Genomic DNA, 22367 nt, shown 5'->3' with positions numbered 1-22367 from the left:
GGATGGCATCACACACGCCAGTTTTAAAATAACTAAAACGAATATTTCGCCTTGGGGCACTCAATAGAAAACAGATTAGGAGGATTGGCTTCTGGAAACTGGACAAAAATAGAAGTTTTGTCATAGACCAAAAAATATAAAAAAAAAATCGTTCACGCTTGCACATATTTACAGGTATGCAACACGTGCACATATTTACAGGTATGCAACATGTTGAAGTATTTACAGGTATGCAACACGTGCACATATTTACAGGTATGCAACATGTTGAAGTATTTACAGGTATGCAACACGTGCACATATTTACAGGTATGCAGCACGTGGCATATTTACAGGGATGCAACACGTGGACGTATTTACAGGTAGGCAAGAGGCCACACACATACATAAGCTGACACAGCTGAATTGTGTTCTACCCTATGCCTTCCTCTCCATTTTTTTTTCTGTTATTGACCAGTAACCCAGAAAAGCAAAGGTTTGTTGGGTAGTTAAATCGAAAAAATACTGTCAGATCAGGCGAGGATTTAATTCGTGGAAAACGAGTCTACAACTCTATATTATAGACAGTTTTCTCAGGTTCATCGTCGGGGTTCCATGCTTTGTTGTCGTAGGTGTGTGCTTCCTTTGATGTCTCCTTGCTAGGAAGAGAGATGTCTTTGGTCGTCTCCTTGGCCCATGGTTCTTCGTCTGTCTGGGCGAACAGGCCGAAGACAATCGCGCCAAGGAGTGCAATTCCAGCGCAGATGTAGAACACTAGTCGCCACTCTTCTTGTGTCTTCTGAAAATGGATGAAACAACAGAATGCATTGAGACAATACCACTTCTTCAATTGCCCTTTATTTTGGGATGTTTTTTCAGCACACACACACATCACAATACAAAGCACAAGCAAAACCTTTGCATGTGTAATAAATCAGTAAACAATGCTACAATGCTTACCACATTAAAGGGGAAAACCAAAATACGTGTAATGTAACTTCATAAAAGAAGACATTGCGGAAAGACAGAAGGGAGAAGAAAATGTGAGTGTGTGTGTGTGTGTGAGAGAGAGAGAGACAAAAACAGAAAGAAACAAAGACATAGAGAGAGTAGAGGCAAAGTATTTGCAGCTTACGTTAGGTGTCAGAGCGCCAACAATCAAAGGGGCAATCAGCCCAGGTATGGTTGAGAAAAAGCTGCTGACTCCCATGAGAAAGCCTGCATATCTGTTGGAAAAGTCAATGAGTCATTACATATCACGTTTACCTGAGTTCTTTATGGTAGAAAATCTTTTTGAAGCTACCATATTCCTCCCGGACTACTACCACCATCAGAAACAACAATAACACAAATTCAGAGACACCACATAAACCAAAACACAAAATACAGTATGTTATGCATAATAAGAGTTATGAAGATCAGCCTGGATACATGGAAGTAGAAGAAGAAAGAAAGAGCCGTACCTTGGCGCAAAGTCTATTTGATTAACCATGTAGCCGCTGAAGCACAGACCCTCAAATCCCACTGCCAGAGCCAGCAGGACTGGTCCTAGATGTCTATTCTCACAGGGAATAAAGCCTGTGGCCACCAGGCACGACCCACTTCCCACAAACGCTGAAAAGTAAGTACATGTATGCAGAATCTAAACTCATTACAGTTCAAACACCAAAGAGTTTTTTTTTTTGTCTGTATAACAAATAAACAACGAACTGTAAAAAAGCTATTTTCTAAAGTCGCGCAAGTGCAATTGTGGGAAGCAAAGATTCAGCTTGACGGTTAGAAAATTTCTCTGTTGCATGTAAATTAAAAAATAACGGCTTGAACGTTGTTCTAAATGGTTTGACATGTGAGGCAGAAACGGTGTTTAATAGTGTATCACATGCCAGTTAATTTTGCCATCTTAAAAGCCTGTTCAGTCGTGAGGCACGACAGAGACACGTACCCACGACTTGGAACAGTCTGCGAGTGACCTTTGTAGAGAGACAGCGCCTGATGCAGTAGTCAGCCACGTGACTACCGGCCACCGACGACACAGCCATCGCCATGTAGGGTACAGCAGACAACAACCCATTCTGATAGGTAAACAATTCCTTTGAAAAGTTTTGTTATAGTTCCAACTGATTACATCTAAAGTGACGACGACGACGACGACGACGACGACGACGACGACGACGACGACAACAACAACAACAACAACAACAACAACAACAACAACATGCAGTCTCCAAACTGAATACGGGTAGTGACGAAATGTGTGAATGTATAGTTCACTCAGGGGTCATAAAGACCTTTAATCGTGTGCACTAGATAAACAAATTCTTTACCATTCAGTTGTCAAAAACATTTGGACTTGTCAAGTCACGTGAAATAGAACAAAGGAACGCGAGAGTAGCATTTGCACCATTTTGAATTGTGAGATGACTTAATGTAACCTCGCTGATCACATTAACCTTTTTGTTTCGGTTTTAAAATTATCTAGACTGCTCATTACATTTAATATTAGGATATCACCAGAACTACTTGCAATACAAATTATTTGAAAAATAACACTATAAGTTTCACTCACCTGTTGAATATTGAAGTGAAGTACTTCATCCATGAATATTGGAAGTGATGTCTGAAGGGTGAAATGCATGAAGTTGTTACACGTGTTGGCTATTAGACAGACCCACATGGCCTTGGAAGTGAACACAGCTTTCCAGGGCACCTTGAATTTCTATTGGAGACAAATGTTGAAAAGATGAAGCATAGTCGAGATGACATAATTTGACATGGAAAGTAAAATGCTTCAGTAGACTTCATGGTAGAAATAAACAAAAATTTCTTATAAATGTTTTTATATATGAATTATGCGACACAATTGTCTTTACTGTGACTGATTACTACTGTCCCTTTTCGTGAAATCTTCATAAAAGCAACAGAATATTTTTTTATAAAGCTCAACATTATATAATTACTTCAGACGTTATCTCACAAAGCCTTTCTCTCATCTACAACTACTTATTATATATATAAAATCCTGCTTCAGAGCGCTTGTCCTCAAGGGTGACATGAACGAATCTGAAACTGGTTGTAAGTCCATAGCGACCCCCTGTTTTTAAGAATAATGTGTTATTAACGGCAATGGTTTTTACGAAGCAGTGAAAGAAAAGTTACCTGTCCCAGCTGACTGCCAATACTTTTCATTATATAGTTTCTTTCGGCTTCAGAGATTCGTTTGCATTTTTCCGGACTTTCCGACACCAGAAGCCCCCATAAAACAAGCCATACAACACATATGCTTCCTGTAATAAATGAGCAAAACAGTGTTGATAATACTTGAATGCTGGCCATATTATCGGACAAACAAAAACGTGTCAGTAATACCTGACAAAGAAGAAAGTGTCGGGCGTACTACCTGACAGGTAAAACACGGAACCCCAGCCGTTGTCAAAGCCGTAGGCACACAGCTGTCCGGCGCCTATGTAGATCAAAATGTTACCAACCATGTGTCCTGCCCACAAAGATAAAGACAACAACTTGAGTTTGTGTCCAGCCTCAGCATCAGGGACAGAAGCAGACACATTTGTTTTTTGAATCGAAGTTTGGTATAAATGCCTGATTCCAGTTTTATATAGGTAGACGCCAGGAAAAGTTATGAAGACGGCTCCAAAGTGTTATTTAATCAATCTGATGTTGATATCATTATTTTATTGCATTCCTGATGTAGGATTGAAATATACTACACATTTGTATTTTGAATTTAGTCGAAGTGTAAGTAGTCTAAGAAAATTATTACAATAAATATGCACATACAATACTAAGTGTAAGTAAAAAGAAAATAGATGATACCCAAATAAATATAAGTATTTAAAAATAATTTAGATTAACCTGTTCTTGAGATAGTGTTTAGTGTTAATAAATAACGGAGATTATAGCTGAGTCTGTGATAAGTGTGAATGTAAAGGCATAAGTAAATATGGAGTCGGGGATAATTGTGAGTCGACAAGGACAATGAAGAGTTGGGTCTAATGTACGTAAATTAAAAAAGTAAACAACACCTGAGTAGACAAAGGAAGCTAATCTGGATCGTTCTCTGGGTGGCGCCCATCGTCCTAGCAGGGTGTGCATGCTGGAAAAGGACACTCCCTGCACACGTGAAGTACAAAACAAAGTTAAATAGGGGTTCAGCTCACAAACGTCTGTATCTACATCCTTCTGTCTTGCCCTGCACTCTTCTACACAAATCAATCGTTCTATCCGAGTGGCCAGCCAGGCCTATTTTTAAATCAACCGATCCATTCATCAAACATTACAACCATGTTATCTTGGTGTTCAAGAGAAGAAGGAAGGTTGCGAGATGATGGTTACCGAGGCCAGACCGTTGATAACACGGAGGACATAGACCAGACGATAGTCAGTCCTTGCCAGCACCGGAAACAGAAGCGTTGTCAGGGTAACGATGGACATGCCCACCAAAAGTACCCTTTGGCCTCCGAAGCGCCCTGCCATCCAGCCACCCGGGAGTTGCGTAACGATGTACCCGTAAAAGAAGGAGGCCATAATACTGGACTGAGTACTTTTGTCCCAGTCAAACTCTCCAACCTGGAACCAATATACCCGGGATACGAACCGTTTAAAAATTGGGATTCAGTGCGAGTTGAATTATTTTGTCAATTCTTTTCTTTTAGACATTATTAAAACACTAGAGAGATTTTATCTCTTTGTCTCAATCACATTTCTAGACCAGCTTTCGTTGTCAATCGCGTCTCATTTTCACTGCCCAGTCCAGTACATATATATTAAATCTCAACTTGCTGAAGAATTAAGGAGTAAATCTTGTTTGTTTCTAACTTTGAATTGCATGCATCTGAAAATAAACTCACATTTTTAGAATAAGAAGTGTTGCTGTCGTCGGCACCACAGGAAGAGACATTTGTGGAGGTGTTGCCAGTGGTGTTGTCCTTCTTGACCATACACACGATGGCCACGCTGAGATTCACTCGCAGACCGTACACAAAAATAAACCCGAAAAACCCCATCACTGCCATGAGTGTTCTCTGCGAGAAGAAGCAGGGAACTAAAACATAAAATATAATAAATGATTGTAAGTAACAGTTTAATGCAAACGACAATTTTTGACAACATTAAATAATGATTACCAAAATTAGCACATGTAGAACATGTAATTATAATAAAAGAAGCTTTTAAATAAATGAGACAAATGAGACAAACTCGCTCTGTGTACCTGTTGTTATCTATTGTTCACATCTACCCTACGCCCTGGCACTTTCGACCACTGTCCTTGATTTTAGAGGATGAGTTGTTTTTATGATTCGCCAGGTGATGTCTCGGCGGTTATTAACATCATCCAGGTGGCCTATTGCAGCAGGTCACTCTGACACAGTTCATTGAAGGACAGGTCACAAATAGTGTCCTGCTCTATGATAAGAATCGGGGATTTTGTTTGTCTTTTTTTAAAAATATATTTGGTACGAGTGTACGCATGCACTTGTGTATGTGTGTGTGTGATTGGCTTCATGCATTTAACACACAGTTCCTTAAGTATATCAATAATACTCCAATAAAGATAACATCTTTACAAAATACGCGTTTAGTGTTGTTTATTGTTGACTGTTTCAGTCACTCCTTTACCAGTTGCCATCGGTAGCCCCATCACACCTGTTGGAACTACTGACCCTTACCACCCAGGTGCCTCTGATCTTCGAGTGTTGACCCCCGTGACACAATCAGACGAGAGAAAGTCGGCAGACCCTCCTTGTTTTCTGGTCGCCACATTGTGGAATTTTTTGTCCCTTTCTCTTCAAACTGTCTGCGTCGAAGCTCTCAAAACCCACCTTCATTCAGAAATACCCTTCATTATACTCTTCTCAATTCAGCATCTTTGTCCACACATTTCCTTCACTTGTCTCTACGATGTCAACCTTTTGTTGTTGTTTGTGATTCTTCATTGTACGGTAAACTGTCAGTTCTTTATAAATCTTGCGTACACGGAATTAAACTCTCATCCACTTAGAAAAATGCTCTCGACCAATTCAATTAATATTTGTTGTATGAATACTGTATTCATTTCTATCATGCAATTTCTTTTAATCCTCCTCAGCATGTTATAAAGAACCCTGTTCTTTCAAGAACCTAAACGAAATCATAGGTGAGGTACAGGTGGCCACAAGCCAAGTAGCGACTGAATCGGTGGTTTGTGTTTGTTTTGTTTTGTGTACCGTACACACTCTGATCTTTATATACATAAAATTAATCTCCCGTTAATAAATAAAATCCACAAAGACTTTCATCATCAGTATATAAAGCTCGTCAAAGTAAGTTGATGTGTAAGTTAAAATGTTGACAACATGAGTTAAATGTGTCCGTCAAATATACATTTGCTTTTCACCACAGTTGTTGGCCCAGTTACAAACTCAGAAGATGAAACGATGACAATGGCGATTGCTCGAACAAAGTGCGATATTGATCTCCAAAGACATTGGAAAGTAATGATAATGAAGACGAGACAGACAGACAGACACTAGAGCAGGAGCATGGCGTATATGCAGACAATTTAAAGAATGCAACAAAAAGTGAAAGCAGTGAGGTCAAGGAGAGTCATTGCAATCTGAAAAGTAATCTGAAATATTAAAAAAATAAGTGAGACAAGAAACCATTGTAGCGGGATCCCACTGTGGTCAGTCGTCATGCATATTTCCCCGGCTTTGTTAGCAACATATTTTGTTACTAAAAATAAAGACCTGCACTTCAAAAGGACAATATCACTCGATTTTATTTACTGTCTTTAACATTAGACATACTATCACCTATCAAAACAGATAACAGTTTAATCAGTGGCTTGTCATCATTAAAGATGATAGATTATTATGGTAGGGATGACGACGATGACAATGAGGACACCAACGTTGAATAAAATACTAACATCGATTAATATGACGATAACAACATCACTTACCGGTTTCCCCGTCTGTACCTTCCTCTCTTTCTGTTCTTTTCATTGTTTTCAGCTCCGATCGGGACTAGGGTCGAGATGTGAGTGGTTTGCTGGAAACACCTCGTCTATCAAAGACAAAGATAGCAGGCTGGATGTTAAGGTTGGAGATGGCACGGGGTCCAGGCGTGATGAATTGTGGGTTATCTTTCTCCACACCCTGTCTTACTCCAACTGAATATATGTAGAGGTTTTTCATGACACCATTGTAGGGGTTTTCTTTTTCTGCAACTAAATTTAAGCATTCTGAAAACACGATCCAACAGACTTGAGACACAAAATTTCATGCGCACTGTCCAGAGCACTTTAATATAGTTTCAACCAGAAGTGAAAAAAATTGATATTTAAAGCACGATCTCTCTCTCTCTCTCATTATAATTCTCTCTCAATATAATTAACTGTCACTTTCCAAGGCGACACGGCAAGTGGAGGGACAGTACATGTAGGGGAGTGGAGGAAAAGTTCGATGTTCATTTATTTGTTTTTCTCTGATTTTTTGCATTCCTTTATATATATATTAGTAATTTGTTTTGTTTAACTATCAATAGGAGCAGTCTACGGGGCCGGGAGATGGGCCGTGAGTGTTTAGGCCTGGCAGGTGCTATGAAGTATTTGGAATAGAGAATATGATTTGGAGTATGTGGGCCCAGTAACCAGGTAGGAGCCACTAACATCAGAGGTGAACACTTGCTAACCAAGAGCAACAAGACAAGAAGAGGACGAGGGTCCCAAGAGGCAGCGCCGATGTGTTTTAACGTCTGTACCCGAGTGGAGGCTTCAGCGGTTTTTTCCTAGATAACTTGTGGAATATATATTGTTTTTGTGAAGTAAAACAACGAGCAAATGTCCAGGGTCTACGTGTTCACGAGTATGTGACACACGAGTCTGTGGCTCTCTTATTCCATTTTTTGTTGAGTACCTATATGGACATTGGGAATGAGATAGCTAAGTTTTAGTTATAATTTGATGGCATTCTAATAACATAGCTTTCTATTGTTTTTTGCTAACGCTGTACAAGGGTGAGCTCTCCTAAGTCCAGTTATTGTGGAAAAGATGATGATTTAGTGGATGCTTTTGTAGGCGCTTGTGTTTTTCGATGGTTCTTGAGAGTGGTGCTGGAACCGAGATCAGGCGACAGTTTGAAGGGTCTCCTGGATAAAAGGAGAACAGGAGAGGGAAAGAGAGAGAGAGAGAGGGGAAAGAGAGAAAGCAAGCGAGGTCAGGAATGTATGAGAGCCTTAAAGATATTAAACGGGGGAGAGAAAATGTAGAGCAGCGAAGAAAGGTAAATACGGTAACTATAACGAAGTACATCCCTGCCACCCGACAAACACCACAAAACACAAATGCACGCACACGCAAGCGCACGTGCACACAGAAAAAATAGTATCTGCAAATGAAACCCTCATCCTTTGTTTCCGCCTCCTGTGTGGCTGTGGAGAAGCCGATGTGTGGGTAATTGTGGGTAATTGTGTAAAGCCTGTAAGCTCACTTCTGGAGCTTCATCCTTCCCGCACGTGGCCTCCAGCATCGCTACACCAAACGTTTCATTGGTTTCCAAGGAAACTCGTTCTAACTCAGCTGCGGTCCGGAACTAAGAGGATTTTGAAAGGCCGACTCCAGAGAAACGTCTGAAAATGTTGAGAAGCCGGAATAAACTTAAGTAACAGCAAAAGGTCAAGAAAAATAACCGATAAATGGCAAGAGCGGACTACCAAGTAAGGTCATCAGAAAGAAAGAAATGCGAAGGAAAATGTTATGTCTGGAAAAACCTTTGTGTTTTAAATCAGTTAAATACGATAACGATCAGACACAGACAGACAGACAGACAGACAGACAGACAGACAGACAGACAGACAGACAGACAGACAGACAGACAGACAGACAGACAGACAGACAGACAGACAGACAGACAGACAGACAGACAGACGCCTTAAGTACATTGTAGAAAGAAAAATATCCCCCCCCCCCCAAAAAAAAAAGAAAAGAAAATGGAGCCAATGGAGGAAAACACGTCTTTTTACTTCTTTTTCTTTCATTGTGTCATCTGTCATGCTCGAAGAGCAGATGCTGTTATAAATTAAGATTCTTTTTGAGACCATCGGATGTTCCACAGAGCTGGGTGGACAGATGAGAGACCGTGTCTGAAGTCGAAGAGAAGACATTCATAGGTTTGAAAATGGCAGCCAGCTAACAATTGGAGAAAAATCGACTTGAGCAATCATTAAATAAATCAATGGCAGAGAAATCCAGGAAATATGTAATGAAACTTTGAATGACGGAGACCCAGGAAAAAGAAAAAAAAAAAAATAAGAGCAACGACATGAATATTCGTAAGAGAATAAACAATGCTGGTAAGGAAAGAAGAAAATGAAATAGTAATAATCAACATTAAAGAAGAAGAAAATTGTAGAGAAAACAGAAAGCTCTAGAGAAGAAAAAAGGGATAATTTACATAGGAGAGGAGAATGTGACGAATTTTACCTAATTTCTCTTGCAAAATGAAATAGTTTCCAGCTTATTTTCTCGCCTAAACTGTTCAGCAGAAATGCTGAGATATAGTCGAAGGGGAGTGGGGGAGCGACATAAAAATGGTCAGTCATTCAAAACTTGGGACACACACACACACTTATTCGTTTGTGATCATCCATTTACAGCTTCGCATGCTGCTACTTACAAGCTATATTTTTTTCTGACAAATAAAATCTTCTTCGCTGGCTGGCTGGCTGGCTGGCTGGCTGGCTGCCGTTCATTGCAGCTGCTGTGGTGAGCCCACGCTGATAGCAGTGTTCTAGAGCGGCTTACCATTTCGTCTCTGACTAACGTGCACCGAGGAGACCCTAAGCACCGTGAAAGTCTTTGACTTGCTTCCTGACAGGCTGTCCACCTGGCCTGAATTTCTTCTTGTCCTCGTCCCTGCCAAAGTCATTTGCCGTCCCTTGCCCACCTTACAGTCCAGTCCTCAAATGGCAAAAATGTGGAGCCTGCTTCCCCGTCTCCGATGACAGACATTCACAGTCCTCTTCGTGAATCTCCTTTTGCTCGATACGATGACAACGACCATGCTTCATTGTCGCAACTGTCATCGTTGCTGTCCTCGCGTTCATGTAGTCTTTCTCATCGACGATGACCGACAAAAGTTCACCGGTGGCCAGCCTATCCCTGTCAACAGGGCAACTGGACGACACCATCAGGAACTACGACGACGAGCGAGAGGTTGCTGCCACAGGAAACAGCTCTGATGACTGCTTACTACACCCTGTTGATGGCCTTGTCTGTCGTCAGCAACGGGACGATCGGGGTTGTCTTCTACAAAAAGCCGCAGCTTCTAACAGTCTCCAACAATTTTGTACTCAACCTGGCTTGTTGTGATATAGGTACGTTACACGTGTATTAATTAGCATTCTTCGCCAATTCTTTACTCAACCTGGCTTGTTGTGACATTACACAGGTACTAACAGTCTCTAACAACTTTGTATCCACTCATAGATGTAACTTCCGTTATAGACTGCCTTCCTATGTCCTTTAGTTTTATAAACATGTAGACTCAAACTTATCCTGGCTTTGTCGTGATGTATTGTAGTTACCAACAGTCATCAGTTTAGCTCGTAAAATAAAGTGCACAGGTACTAATTGTATTCTTTAATACTTAATCCTTTCGATTACTTTAATACACCTTTATACCTTTGAGAACTTCTTTTTGACTTAATTTAGAAAGGTAAATGTCGGAAAGGAGAGCAAAACTGTTATCTTTTAAAGACAGTTCTCTGATACCGTATGCATTGTACCCCCTTTCCATCTCAGTTCCTGTCCCTTTGTGTACAAAACCAGAGTTCTGAGGAAACTCAAACCAAAAGAATAACTAGCTCACTGAGTAATGTTCACTTTAATGCTATTTTTAGTTTCACCTTCATTTTATCATCTGCTGCTGTGAGTGAGACTGAACGGAGGACCTCGAGAAAAGCTCAGTTTAAAAAAAGTTCAGTTCAAAAAGTTGCTGATAACACATTACTGTACACTAGTACTTAGACATCAGTGTCTGGAACATTCTAAATGTAGAAACCAGCAAAATGCTGTTGAGGTCACACGAGGCCTTATCACCAACGGCAACATTCTCTCTTTCTTTATAATTATATATATAGAAAATGGGTTAAACTGATTCTGGCCGCTTTGACCTAGAGTTGAACCAGGACGAACACATCCTTATTTCCTTTCCTAAAATTAAAAATAAACACTCCAGCTGTTTCACTGCACAGCCTCACAACCTAGCTTGTCTTTCGTCTTTCTTGGTGACCTTTCATCCGTTTATCGGTTACAGAATTTTCCCTTCCTTCAGCCCCGTAGTTGTAAAACCATGTTAAGTACAAGTTAATGACACAATAAATTAGGACATTTAGGTTAACCCTTTTGCCCTGGCATTATCTGGCTATGTACATAGATTAAAAAAAAAAGAAGTCACTACTGAGAAAGTGTAGGTGAGGTCGAGAAGACTACGAACTGCCGATTGCCAGAAAGGTTGCCGAGCAGAGAAACCCACACAAATCCCATTCATTCGCCACAATGGTGCAAGCATTGTAGCCCCTCCACCCCAAGCCCTAGTTCATCGTGAAACTTACGAAACTCGAACAATTAACACATTTTTTTTACCTGATTTAAAAAAATGAGTTCATTCACGCCTTAAACTTTTTAAACCTAACCCATTTGGCTCTTACAGGTTTTTTTTCGGAGAGTCTAAGCATAGTTATCATAGTTATGCTGTTGTATCAAATTAAAATATTTTCTTCTTCAGATGGAAAATAATGTTAGCAAAAGCAAACAATGTTAGCTACAGCAAAGATCAAACTGCCATTCACCGTTGTTGTTGCTTTAAAAAAAAAAATCCTTGAATATTAGAGTGATGGCTGTTTTAGGGACAAGAACAAGTAGAAGAATAAGAAAATCATTAAGACGATGGCAGTGACGATGATAACGACAGTATGATGCCGACGAGGAAGACTAAAATAAAAGACAATTTTTTAGCTTCCGTTTGTTAGCTTCTTTTCTTTTGGTTGCAGGCCTAAGCATCCTTGTCCTTCCCTTTGCCGCGGCCGCCACGGTGCTGGGCGAGTGGCCACTCAGTACCGCCTGGTGCCGCATCGAGAGTTACCTCCTCGTGGTTCTGGCAGTGGCCATGCATTACTCCCTGCTGGCCATTTCCCTCGATCGTAACTACGCCATTATCAACTCTCTGCGCTACCCGTACATCTTCACCCACAGACTAGGCAACAGCATCATCGGGGCCACCTGGGCTCTCGGGTTTGCTCTGGGCCTGCCGCCACTGCTGGGCTGGGGCTCTTTTCGCTACGACACGCAGCAGTTCATCTGCAGCATAGAGTGGGGCGTCAACAGCCGTTATCCAGTCGTTCTCCTGATACTCGTCATTGTGATCCCTGCTCTTGTCCAGGCCTGGTGCTATCTGAGCATCTTCCGGGCAGCCCTGGGACACACCAAAAGATCGACAAAAGTGTACCCGTCCACCACCATCACCACCACCACGGCAACAACGACGACCACAAGTAGTACGGCGACAGTAGACACTGTTACGGGGACGACCAGCTCGTCGGATTCTTACGACAGTTCCCTGCCGACGCAGAATGTGCGCAGCATTCGTAGCACGGAATGCAAGGCGGTGAAGACGATTCTTCTGATCGGCGCGGCGTACTTTCTTTGCTGGACGCTCTTTGTAGTGGCGGCCTGCCTCCGCTACAACCACATCCCGGTCTCCACGACGATCAACACCAGCGCCGTGACCCTCGTCTTCCTCAGCTGCGTCCTCAACCCGCTTATCTACGCATTCATGAATCGGGCAACCCGCTACGAGATCTGGAGGTTTTGGGGAAGAATCTTCCAGCAACTGTCGGGGCAGTCCTCTCTGCCCTTTGTGGACGGCGACAACCCCGCCTCATCGACGTGGACCACCACGTTGTCATCAGGCCGTCAATCCAGCGGACTTTGGGCCACGCCCAGTCTACGAGCACAGCGGGGCAGCAGCAGGAGTCTTGCAGGAGGCGGGGCACGCAACGTCGAGATGATCACCATCAAGGAAGAATCAGAAATTGAAGAAGAACTCGGACACCATGCTGCTGCCTCGATGACCAGCGACCTTGCTGTAGTTCCAGCCTCAAGCACCACCGTCACATCTCCCGATGCTCTCCGCACAGCAGTGGTCAAATCGAGTATGTCAACACGGATTAAACACTCTAGTGAGGACCCAGGAGTCATTGTGCTAAATCCCATGGAACTGAATGAAGAACTGCATTCAAAGAAAGCAGACACCAGTCCTTTTGACACTCAGTGTTATGAACATCACTAGTGAATGCGAGAACAACAGGGGCCAATCAGAAGCAGAGTAAGAAAAGAACACAGTCAATACAAAGAAGGAATGAGTGCGAGACAGTAACTGTAGTCGAGTGTGGATGACACGCAATTTGTATGATGTCCACCCGACCACCCCAGACTGTGCCATACCGGCGATACCGCTCGTGAAAGAAGACCGTGGGATAACACCAAGATGTCGAACGAGAATGGAGAAAGTCGAGAATCGCGTTTGAATAGTTTAATTTCTGGACAAAACACTAAGGATATATTCAGGAAAATGACTGCTCGGGACAGGTGCACAAGGGAGCAATGACTGATAAGCACGTTTTAACAAAACTCTCGACACTTAGAGGTATTATCGGACATCTCGTCTTCTTAGTAGTTACCCTCAATGTATATAGCCTTATCTTAAAGAATTTATTTACCTTGATACTGAGGTACATTTGCTCCGTGTAGTAGATGCATATTATTTTTTTTAGCATTGTTTCACCAACATCTTAGACTGGAGAAAAATAAATCAGAACATTTATAAGACCACCTTGGAAAACACTAGATTGAGATTAATGCGACCCTCTTGGACCATTGAATGAGATTACATGCTTGGGACTTTCATGTGAAGAACAGATGACCATATATGCTGTCTGTTGTCTTCAGGTATGTCTGTTGTATTTAGTCCTCTCACTTCATAAAAACAAAACCATCATTTTCTAGGCAAAGGTTTATGCTCAACTGTACACAATCTGCTCATAATCTCATCAACATCCACAACAAAAGCACTCAAAGCAAAACCATATACAAAGACAATTCCAACTCATATACTATTCCTGACAGGGTTGTTCCTAAAACAACACAAATCTTGATAAGAGATTTGTTTTCCATTAGTATAATGTGTAATATCAATCCTTTGACTACCGACATGTACATGCTCAGAAAAAAATGCTTTCACACAAATGTTTTTAATGTCACAAATCTTTCTGAGAAATCAAAATGTGAAGCTCATTCTCTTTCCCTCTTATTTTTGTGTAGGTACTGTTCTTTATGTTTATCTAAAACATCTTTTATGCTCACAGTATTACAATGCTGCTTATGCTTACATGCTAAATGTAACATTTTTTAATAGAAATTAACCTGGAAATTGTTTTCATTAGGTGACTGCTCATTTCTGAAGTAATATTTATTTAATACTACTTAAATTAAAATCCTAAAACAGGACCAATCAATATGCCATAATTTTAGTCATCTAAATTGTTAGATAACTGAGCAGTGTAGAGACTGCTGCATCAAATATCACCAAATCAAAATCATTTGAAAAGTGTTCAAACAGCAGTTATGAGCTGTATTAGCTACATTAATGGGAAATATACAAAATTCCTGATGGGCCATTTAGAAAATACTGATGTTGCTGTATAAAGTTTTAGTCTTTGGACCTACAATAGAACAAAATCTAATAATCCTCTGAACTTGCTCTCACTCTGCCAATTTCAGATAAATGTCCATATACACAGCAAAGTGTATATATATTTCCAAACTATCAAGAGGCATCTGCACAATGTTTCAATAAAGTTCTCTTCACCTTCTCAAAAGTGCCTGTGTGGGGAAGGAAAGAAAATGGATGATGTAGTGACCTGACATTGCAACATCTTAAGATTCTCTGTCACACAGAAGCTGTATCTGTCATCAAGTAACCATTCCTCCAGTCTTGATTACTCTGTCTTACAGAAACTTATATATCAAAGAGTGACAAACTCAAAATTTGACAACTGACAACTTATTGACGGTGATGAAATACAGAAAAAGTGTTATAGGAAGTAGTAGGGTTTCTTGACATTAATTCCATATTCAGCCATTGCTGGTGTCAAATCCTCCATTGTCAGGGTAAATTTTTTATCCTGTAAGAATATAAAAAGGTGATTATGTGATGAAATTTATTTGTAATATATATCCTACTTATTCCCTTCATACTAAACTTTATTTAGCACGATAATCCATGAACAGAAGGTAAAAATGGCATATAGTTGTATAAAAAAGCAGAAAATACTTATACAAATAAATACTACTTTAGTGCACATATTTTAATTATGCTTGTAATTTTAATAAAATTAGAATACCACCAAAATACAAAAGAGGTGAATGTAAGAAAATGATCAAGTTATGATAGCAAGCTTTTAAAAGCAGAAATTAATTTTGTAAACAACAAAAATGAACTGATGATGATTTGTACATTTTCTTTTATGCATGAATGTGTACACACACGCACGCACAAACACAAACGAACACACATACCTTCAAACACAGAATAAATAACAGAACATTAAAATATCGCTGAAGAGAAAATGAGAAAATTCTTGTGATACAAACTTTTCCTTGTTTTTTGGAGCTTTGACCTGATGCTCTCATCTTGCAGTGCTGAAGAGCATCATTGGCAATGTCCGAAACAAACTTCTGAGATGCCAAAGAGATCAACCGAATGCTAAAAATAAGATGAGTACTGATTATACAGTAAAAGGCAATCAAGAAGTAATGACATCAGAACTAGGCAGTTAACTTGTAACATAATTTGTTCAGCAGAAAATGAAATATTTGTGCTTTTAAGAGAAACAATCTCAAATTGACAAATGTTAAATCATTAATAATAGTAACATATTTTTCAATCAAGGGTTTTTGTGATTTTAAACACAAGACAGCACAAAAAACAAAATGTGAGATTACCATACACTACACATGCGGCTTTCTTGTCAGATATGTAGAATAGTAAGTGCAAATGAAATGAACAAAAATATGTATACTAGATACTAATCCTTTTTTTCATTAACAAAGCTAAGAAAAGGAGCCAATAAAATATGCTCAATGAATTTTTGGATAATCTAGACTATCTGTAATCAAGGCTGGTCACCCCACTGCCTATGTCGAATTGTCTTAGCCATGATCATGTCCCAAGAAAGACATCATCTAAACACTGAAAGCAAAACCATCCCAGGCTCAAAGAAGGAAATGATCACGGATGACACAAGCACCTACTGTTGATTGTTCTTTGTGTTGAAAGATAAGGAATTTGTGACTCATTTGAACTGTGGCTTTTCAAATGACTCTAAAATCCCACTGTACAAGCACAGGGTCTGGTACAGATGGGGCAACAGAACTCTGTAGTCATGATGACTCTTGGGTGTACTTTGTGACATTGCTCCCTTGCATCAAAGTCTATGCTGCCAGTTGGCCTCAAAGTTTATGGGGACTGCATGGATCAGCCTACTCAACTGGCTTCAGTTGCTGGCAAAAGCTTCCAGTTCTTTAGGCTTAGGTGAAGGTAGGTAAAGATCATCACCTAACCTTTTCAAGTTGTTGGGGTGGTGAGGTCCAGCTTTTATGTGAGGGTGGTGCTCATCTCCTCTCCCTCACGGCCTAACCTTTCCCCACCCTCTATGGAGTCAGGAACCAATTCCTGCCAGCTGGGTTAACTGGCAGAAGTTTGCAGCCCTAACTGGTTATTGAATCAGTATGCTTTCAGTTTGAATGCCAGCACTCTAACCACTCAGTTATCCTCTTAAAAAAAAGAGCACTACTGGAGGTTCTCCATTAAGGTACTGTAGTGCCTACTGTAACAGACAACTTGCTTCTTCTTGCCATCCTCTAGCTCCCGTTCAGCATTTGGTGGAAGATGAAGTGATCTTCTATCTTGATCTCAAGGAGATGGTTTTTGTATGCATGTCAGATGTTACCACAGAGCCATACACTGTTCAAACATTACACACCCAGTCACCTATTTCCAATTGAGCCAAGTAAACAAGTTCAGCCAGCATCTTAACAAAAATGGACACTTGACCATCCAGAGAACATATAGCAATGGTGCATTAAATCTTGTAATCTTTATGAAGATATGCCATCCAGTGACTGGAGGTGCTCTAACTTGACTCTGCACCTGACCTGGTGAGTGTCTGCTGCACTACTTTGACTTGACCTGTCTAGTAGGTATGTGTATAACTGTAAGCCTCACTAACCAGAATGTTAGGTGTGAGAGTGTGCAGGCATGAGAGTGTGTAGTTACTAGATATTTCTAGCGTTTTCTTATAAACTGTATACAAGCCCAGAAGGAAGAGGTTGCTAAAAGAGACAGAAATGGAGTGTGTGCGGAGAGTGCACAAGTATCCCCAGGCATGTGTTGCCTTTCATCAGTATATGTTGCTGCTAGTTTGCTAGTTTGTTTTTTGGTGTGTGATGCTTTTGCCAGTCTCGCTGCTGATGTGGTAAGGCTTGTGCCGTCTTCTGCCATCTGTATGCCTCAGAAACCATTGTATAAACTGTAAATAAAAGTGTGAAACTATCTACAACTGCATGGTCTCAGTTTATTGGAGAGATTGGCACTGAAGATAAGAACCCACTAGCCACTAACAACATACGTCTTATGTGATGCTGTCAATTAACACCACCATTCCAATTTCCATTGTGACATGCATAAACATGATTTTCTCTTTAAGCAATAATTTTTAAGAGAAGCTTTTGTGTTCATTTACTGTTTAGTTTGGAAGTTGGTATTAAATGTATATTTATGTTAAAAATGTGTATTTTAAATGTATATTTTAACATTAAACAGGTGTCACTGTTTGGATATTCATTTAGCCTGATGCACATATTACTAAGAGTCCTGGGGATGCTTAAGATTGATTTGACTTTCGGTGTTGGGATGATATGGTAACAGCTGGGATGATTTCACTCAGGTAGTGGGTGATATGACAGATTATATGGTTAGAGATAAATGATTGGTGACCTCTTTCTCTGTGAAAGGTGGCATAAAAAAAAACAAGGATATGTGTCTATAAAGGACACTGTATGCTCTTAGAACTGGAAAGAGAGAGAGGAGAAACAGCTTTCTTTTGTTATGAAAAACAAGCAAACTAAGCTTACATTCTTGGGTCTGATGTTTCAAATCCTGCTCTGTTGAGATAAAATGATGTGACTGAATCTGGAATCTGAAAATTTCAATATTAAAAATCAACATTAAATAATGAATCATTTAAAAATGCTTCAGTATGTGATAGCTATAACAGCCTAGTGTCTGCAGTGAAACTGAAGCTAAGCAGTTGTCATGGGTAAACACATGAAATTAAGATCCCACATCACTCCTTCGGTCACCATTTTTTTTTTCAGTTAACACTCTGATACCACAAAACTACTAGGTGAATATGGGGAGTCAGTGACCCATGCAAGTCATAAGCTGTCGACCTTCTTATACATGCTTATTTACAGGCAATGATGACTCTCAAATGATTATGCTTTGAAAATGTACTGTTACATGGTAATTTGTCGCATGCTATAAACTGAATACTTTACATTTAAAATGGGAAGGTTGAATTTTCATAGACAAATTCTAAGCCATGGATGAGAGTTCTGTCCCTTCGCCTAACAGGCTGAGGTGATTGGCTCTCCTTGATTTTGTTTGTTTTGTGTTCATGCTTCGATTTAGATAAAAGTGTTGGAGTTTTATGTTCACATGTGCTTCAGCTGCATTTTCTTTTTCTGGTTTACAACAGGACTGTATATAATGTTATTTAAAGTGCAAACTGTTTGGATCTATTGGCTGGATGCCACTCCGCCGTGCATCACTTGCTTTGCACTGAATAAACTGAAGTGATGATCACCTTCTTGTAGTTTCATCCGATAACATTTCTTCATATTCTCAAGATTACTCAATATCTTCCCTGTATTCTCCTGAAGTCACTAACCTTATTCTCGGGAGTCGTTACTGTTAACTCTACAGTGATTGCCCTTTACTGCCGCAACGAGTCTTCGCATTGTTCTTCATTCTACATCTTTGTTACTATTTTGTGATCTTGTTCAGCGCAATGAGTTTGCCTTTGGCTGAGATATTGCGCTTTATAAGTTACCACTTATATTATTATTATTGTAGCGTGAGTGCTTGTTTAGGGCAGTGTGTACTGCTGATAGTGCCTGTTCCCTCCACCCCGCATCCCCTTCCACCCATGCTTGGCCATGCAAGCAACTGCGGGTGATGTAGCACCCAAACAGTCCAGTATAAATGGCAGGCAAAAGTCAGTGCTTGCACCTGTTTCCCTGGCATGGGAACCGGTCCTGCTTGGAAAAGCAGTAAAACTTTGGTCCTGAGCAAGCTAGAAGTACCATTTTGCCACAAGGTGTCTTGGTTAGCTGGAAAGTGGCTCTCAGCCTCTAACTTCTATGTAAACTACAGTTTCTTCCACCCTGAATAAGTGAGAAGTAACATTTTTGATGAGACATGTCCGTTTAAAATTAAGTTTTACTTCAGGAGAGATTACATTATTGCAAGGAAACTTCTTTCACTATCTTACATTTGGAGCTCATGAAGCGGGAAATAAGAAGCATTATAAAATAATTAGTTTTATTCTAATGCAGCATTACGTATCAAATAATCGTCCAATTCATTCGAAAGGTTTTTCTGAAAGCAGCATTTTTACTTTGAAGTAAATGTCATTGAATAATTACCGTTGGTGCATAATCCTCGAGTTGTAGAACAAAATCGCTCAGTGGAACACCTGCAGTTTTTTCTTGCTGATGCTGCGTAACTGTGTTCTGTACTTGAGAAATTTGTGCAACATTAGAAGTAACATTGTCTCCGCCGGACGCCATTTTGGATTCTAGCTAAAGACAACTCTCACCACAGATCCACTAGTGATACATGTCTACGAGAGTTGCGTCCCTTTGACAAAGCTTGTCGTGCAAGACATCGATCTAAGTCTGTAGTGGTTCAATGTTTTTGACGAAAATGATCTATGCTCACAAATGCCTTAAAAACTGATATGTAGCCTTCAGACTATTTTTTTTTTTTGCATTCTACGGTATTTGTTTTGTTTCAAGTGTACAATACCAACCCTTATCTCATGTGATGGCACTTGATAATATTCTACAGACTTTCATGTTCGTTATGTGTTTGAATGTTATTCCATGGGCCTGACAGATGGCTATAAATAAAAATTCAATCACATACAATGCTTACACTTTGGTCGGCTGCAACGTCTCATTCAGAGATGTATTAGCAATCGCGAACCTTGTGGTTATTCTCACGTGTACAAAATCTTTGTAGCGTGCGTTCATGCGTAGGTAGTAAAAATGCAGTTTCCTATAGACGCACATCTCACACACACACAAATGAAAACACTCTAGACAGATAATATTTGGATTGTGATATCTGAACCATAGGTCAGATCTTTATTAGTCTCAGTTTTATTGTTTCTTCATTTACATAACCAAGAATGACTCCATAGCCTTTTAAGTGCTCACAGTTAACCAGTGTATATAGTAAATACATGCATCACTAATGTTTATTGAGATCTACCCCAAACAGCATGTTTAAATGTATATTAGGAAATACACAGAATGTGCAAACATTATCCACTATGTGCAGGGAATAAATAATCTCGTGTGGTCTGAAGGCAAAGAAACCAATAACTGTAGGTGCAAAGGAAGTCTTCATCATAACAGATGAGAACTTGAAAACTGAACATTTTAAAGATGCACTTATTTTTTTTTATTGTCAATACAGCTGATAACTTTATATTATTATTGGCATAGCTGACCAGTTAGTCAAGTGCACTATGTAAATCCTGTAACTGCGTTGTACTTTTGTACTTGTAAAATTTCCAAACAACTACTGCATAGAAAATTGATACATCATCAGTTTTTGTGAATGACACATAGGGTTGCTTGGATAACACCTCAGCTATCTGATCAGTACTTGCTTCCATTTGGCCTGACATGCAATCTCACATCTCTCTTGCTTGTAAAACTAGTCTTTCCAGCTAGACAATAAACAGGCTCAAGACCCACAAATATATATATGCTCAGTAGCGTTGCAGTCAACTTGCAAATGTTGGAGAGGTAGGAAAATATACCTGCATGAAATACTTTTGTTAAAGTTTGACAAACTTGGAAGAAATAGGGGAAAAGGGGTTGAAAATGTGTAAAGAAGCAGGAGCTGTGGCTATCCCTGACATAAATATCAGGGCAAAAAAAAAAATTAAATATCACATGAATTGTTTTTTGATCATGAAACACTTTCCAACTGTGAAAGTGATCAAAATATACCATTTATATGTTTAATTATACACAGTGGTTAATATTTATTGTAAAAGTGAAATATGCTCTAGTCTTCTCTTTCTCATTATTTCTGTTCTGGAAGACAAAGCAAATGACATTCAAAGACTGTAAAGAACCTATTAAAATTCTAGCCTCGTGCAAACACTTTTGTTAACAGAACTGGATTAAGTTGAGTAGATATTTTTCCAAATATGGGTAAATAACTCACCTCCATCCTTGAAATTACAGGTCTACAAATATTACTATGCACAGAAAGTAAGGAAACTCATGGTGTTAGGACTGTCCATTGGTTCAAGCCTTGATAACAAAAATGCATCTGTGTAAATCTTGAAATTTGTATTGTTGATTTATTTCTGTACATAGTGATGTTTTGAGGCCTGCATTTCAAAAATGAAAGAAGGTATTTACTCAGATAAAATCCCAGCAAAAAATTTTTGATGTCCTTGGCTGATATGGTCAGCATATCCCTTCTTTCTTCTAACCTTAACCACAAATATCCAGTACCAAACCTAATCCAACCACTGACCTAATAAAAAAAAAACAAAAACAAAAAAACCTAATCACTGACAATCAAAGTACCCAATTTAAAGCATATACATGCACACCCAAACACATGTATACACAATGAAAACACTTCCATCAATCTCGAGTATGGCCATAAACATGCACATCAAAGTTGTGTGAACATCTAGCACAGAAAGACATCTCAAAATATGGAAGCTCAGAGCCCCAGCATGCCATGTTTATCCACCTATAACAGATTTTCTCACCTGTAAGTGCTTTTCTCTTTTAATTACCTGCTGTATCTATAATTTCTGGTCATTTTCTACAAGCTTACTCGTAAGAGTGATTTTTAAGCTATGCTGCCTGATAAACGGATTAACTATTAGACTTTTTAAAATGTAAAGAAAAGATACTAGTTTTGTGGTCTATAGTAGGAAGTTCACCATGA

At 39.7% G+C, this 22367-nt stretch overlaps 3 protein-coding genes across 4 annotated transcripts; 1 reads left to right on the top strand and 2 right to left on the bottom strand.

Annotated features, from left to right (window-relative positions):
- Positions 1 to 35: 35 nt before the first annotated feature.
- Positions 36 to 8657, bottom strand: LOC112558292 (sialin-like). 2 transcript variants are annotated; one of them, XM_025228660.1, is made up of 12 exons: positions 8466 to 8657; positions 6938 to 7204; positions 4845 to 5038; positions 4330 to 4563; positions 4020 to 4107; positions 3377 to 3472; positions 3136 to 3263; positions 2546 to 2695; positions 1922 to 2051; positions 1443 to 1593; positions 1115 to 1205; positions 36 to 778 (listed from the first exon to the last, which is right to left on the bottom strand). In XM_025228660.1, exons 2-12 carry the CDS (start codon positions 6978 to 6980, stop codon positions 545 to 547), a joined length of 1539 nt encoding a protein of 512 aa, XP_025084445.1. In that variant the 5' UTR covers positions 6981 to 7204; positions 8466 to 8657; the 3' UTR covers positions 36 to 544. The 2 variants fall into 2 exon arrangements, with proteins under 2 accessions (XP_025084445.1, XP_025084446.1); XM_025228661.1 differs by lacking the exon at positions 8466 to 8657 and having other exon boundaries at positions 6938 to 7249.
- Positions 8658 to 8991: 334 nt separating this feature from the next.
- Positions 8992 to 13903, top strand: LOC112557646 (G-protein coupled receptor 161-like). The gene is made up of 2 exons (XM_025227637.1): positions 8992 to 10350; positions 12028 to 13903. The coding sequence occupies exons 1-2, from the start codon at positions 10215 to 10217 to the stop codon at positions 13323 to 13325; spliced, it is 1434 nt and encodes a 477-aa protein (XP_025083422.1). The 5' UTR covers positions 8992 to 10214; the 3' UTR covers positions 13326 to 13903.
- Positions 13904 to 14033: 130 nt separating this feature from the next.
- On the bottom strand, positions 14034 to 19971 carry LOC112557647 (transcription initiation factor TFIID subunit 10-like). Its single transcript, XM_025227638.1, has 4 exons — positions 19805 to 19971; positions 18230 to 18294; positions 15689 to 15800; positions 14034 to 15219 (listed from the first exon to the last, which is right to left on the bottom strand). Exons 1-4 carry the CDS (start codon positions 19946 to 19948, stop codon positions 15130 to 15132), a joined length of 411 nt encoding a protein of 136 aa, XP_025083423.1. The 5' UTR covers positions 19949 to 19971; the 3' UTR covers positions 14034 to 15129.
- Between the last annotated feature and the right edge of the window lie 2396 nt (positions 19972 to 22367).

This window comes from Pomacea canaliculata, linkage group LG2 (assembly GCF_003073045.1).
Source record: "Pomacea canaliculata isolate SZHN2017 linkage group LG2, ASM307304v1, whole genome shotgun sequence".
NCBI lineage: Eukaryota > Metazoa > Mollusca > Gastropoda > Architaenioglossa > Ampullariidae > Pomacea > Pomacea canaliculata.
Note: the sequence above shows the minus strand (reverse complement) of the source record. Positions and strands in the feature narration are given on the sequence as shown.

Coding starts and splice junctions, on each gene's coding strand:
- LOC112557647 (XM_025227638.1), bottom strand. CDS start 19,948: ATGGCGTCCGGCGGAGACAATGTTACTTCTAATGTTGCACAAATTTCT. Junction 18,295..19,804: donor TCGAGGATTATGCACCAACG/GTAATTATTCAA, acceptor TGAAATTTTCAG/ATTCCAGATTCAGTCACATC. Junction 15,220..15,688: donor GCTCCAAAAAACAAGGAAAA/GTTTGTATCACA, acceptor ATATTCTTACAG/GATAAAAAATTTACCCTGAC.
- LOC112558292 (XM_025228660.1), bottom strand. CDS start 6,980: ATGAAAAGAACAGAAAGAGAGGAAGGTACAGACGGGGAAACCG. Junction 3,473..4,019: donor AGCTTCCTTTGTCTACTCAG/GTGTTGTTTACT, acceptor CTTTGTGGGCAG/GACACATGGTTGGTAACATT. Junction 779..1,114: donor TTGGCGCTCTGACACCTAAC/GTAAGCTGCAAA, acceptor ATCCATTTTCAG/AAGACACAAGAAGAGTGGCG.
- LOC112557646 (XM_025227637.1), top strand. CDS start 10,215: ATGACTGCTTACTACACCCTGTTGATGGCCTTGTCTGTCGTCAGCAAC. Junction 10,351..12,027: donor CCTGGCTTGTTGTGATATAG/GTACGTTACACG, acceptor TTTTGGTTGCAG/GCCTAAGCATCCTTGTCCTT.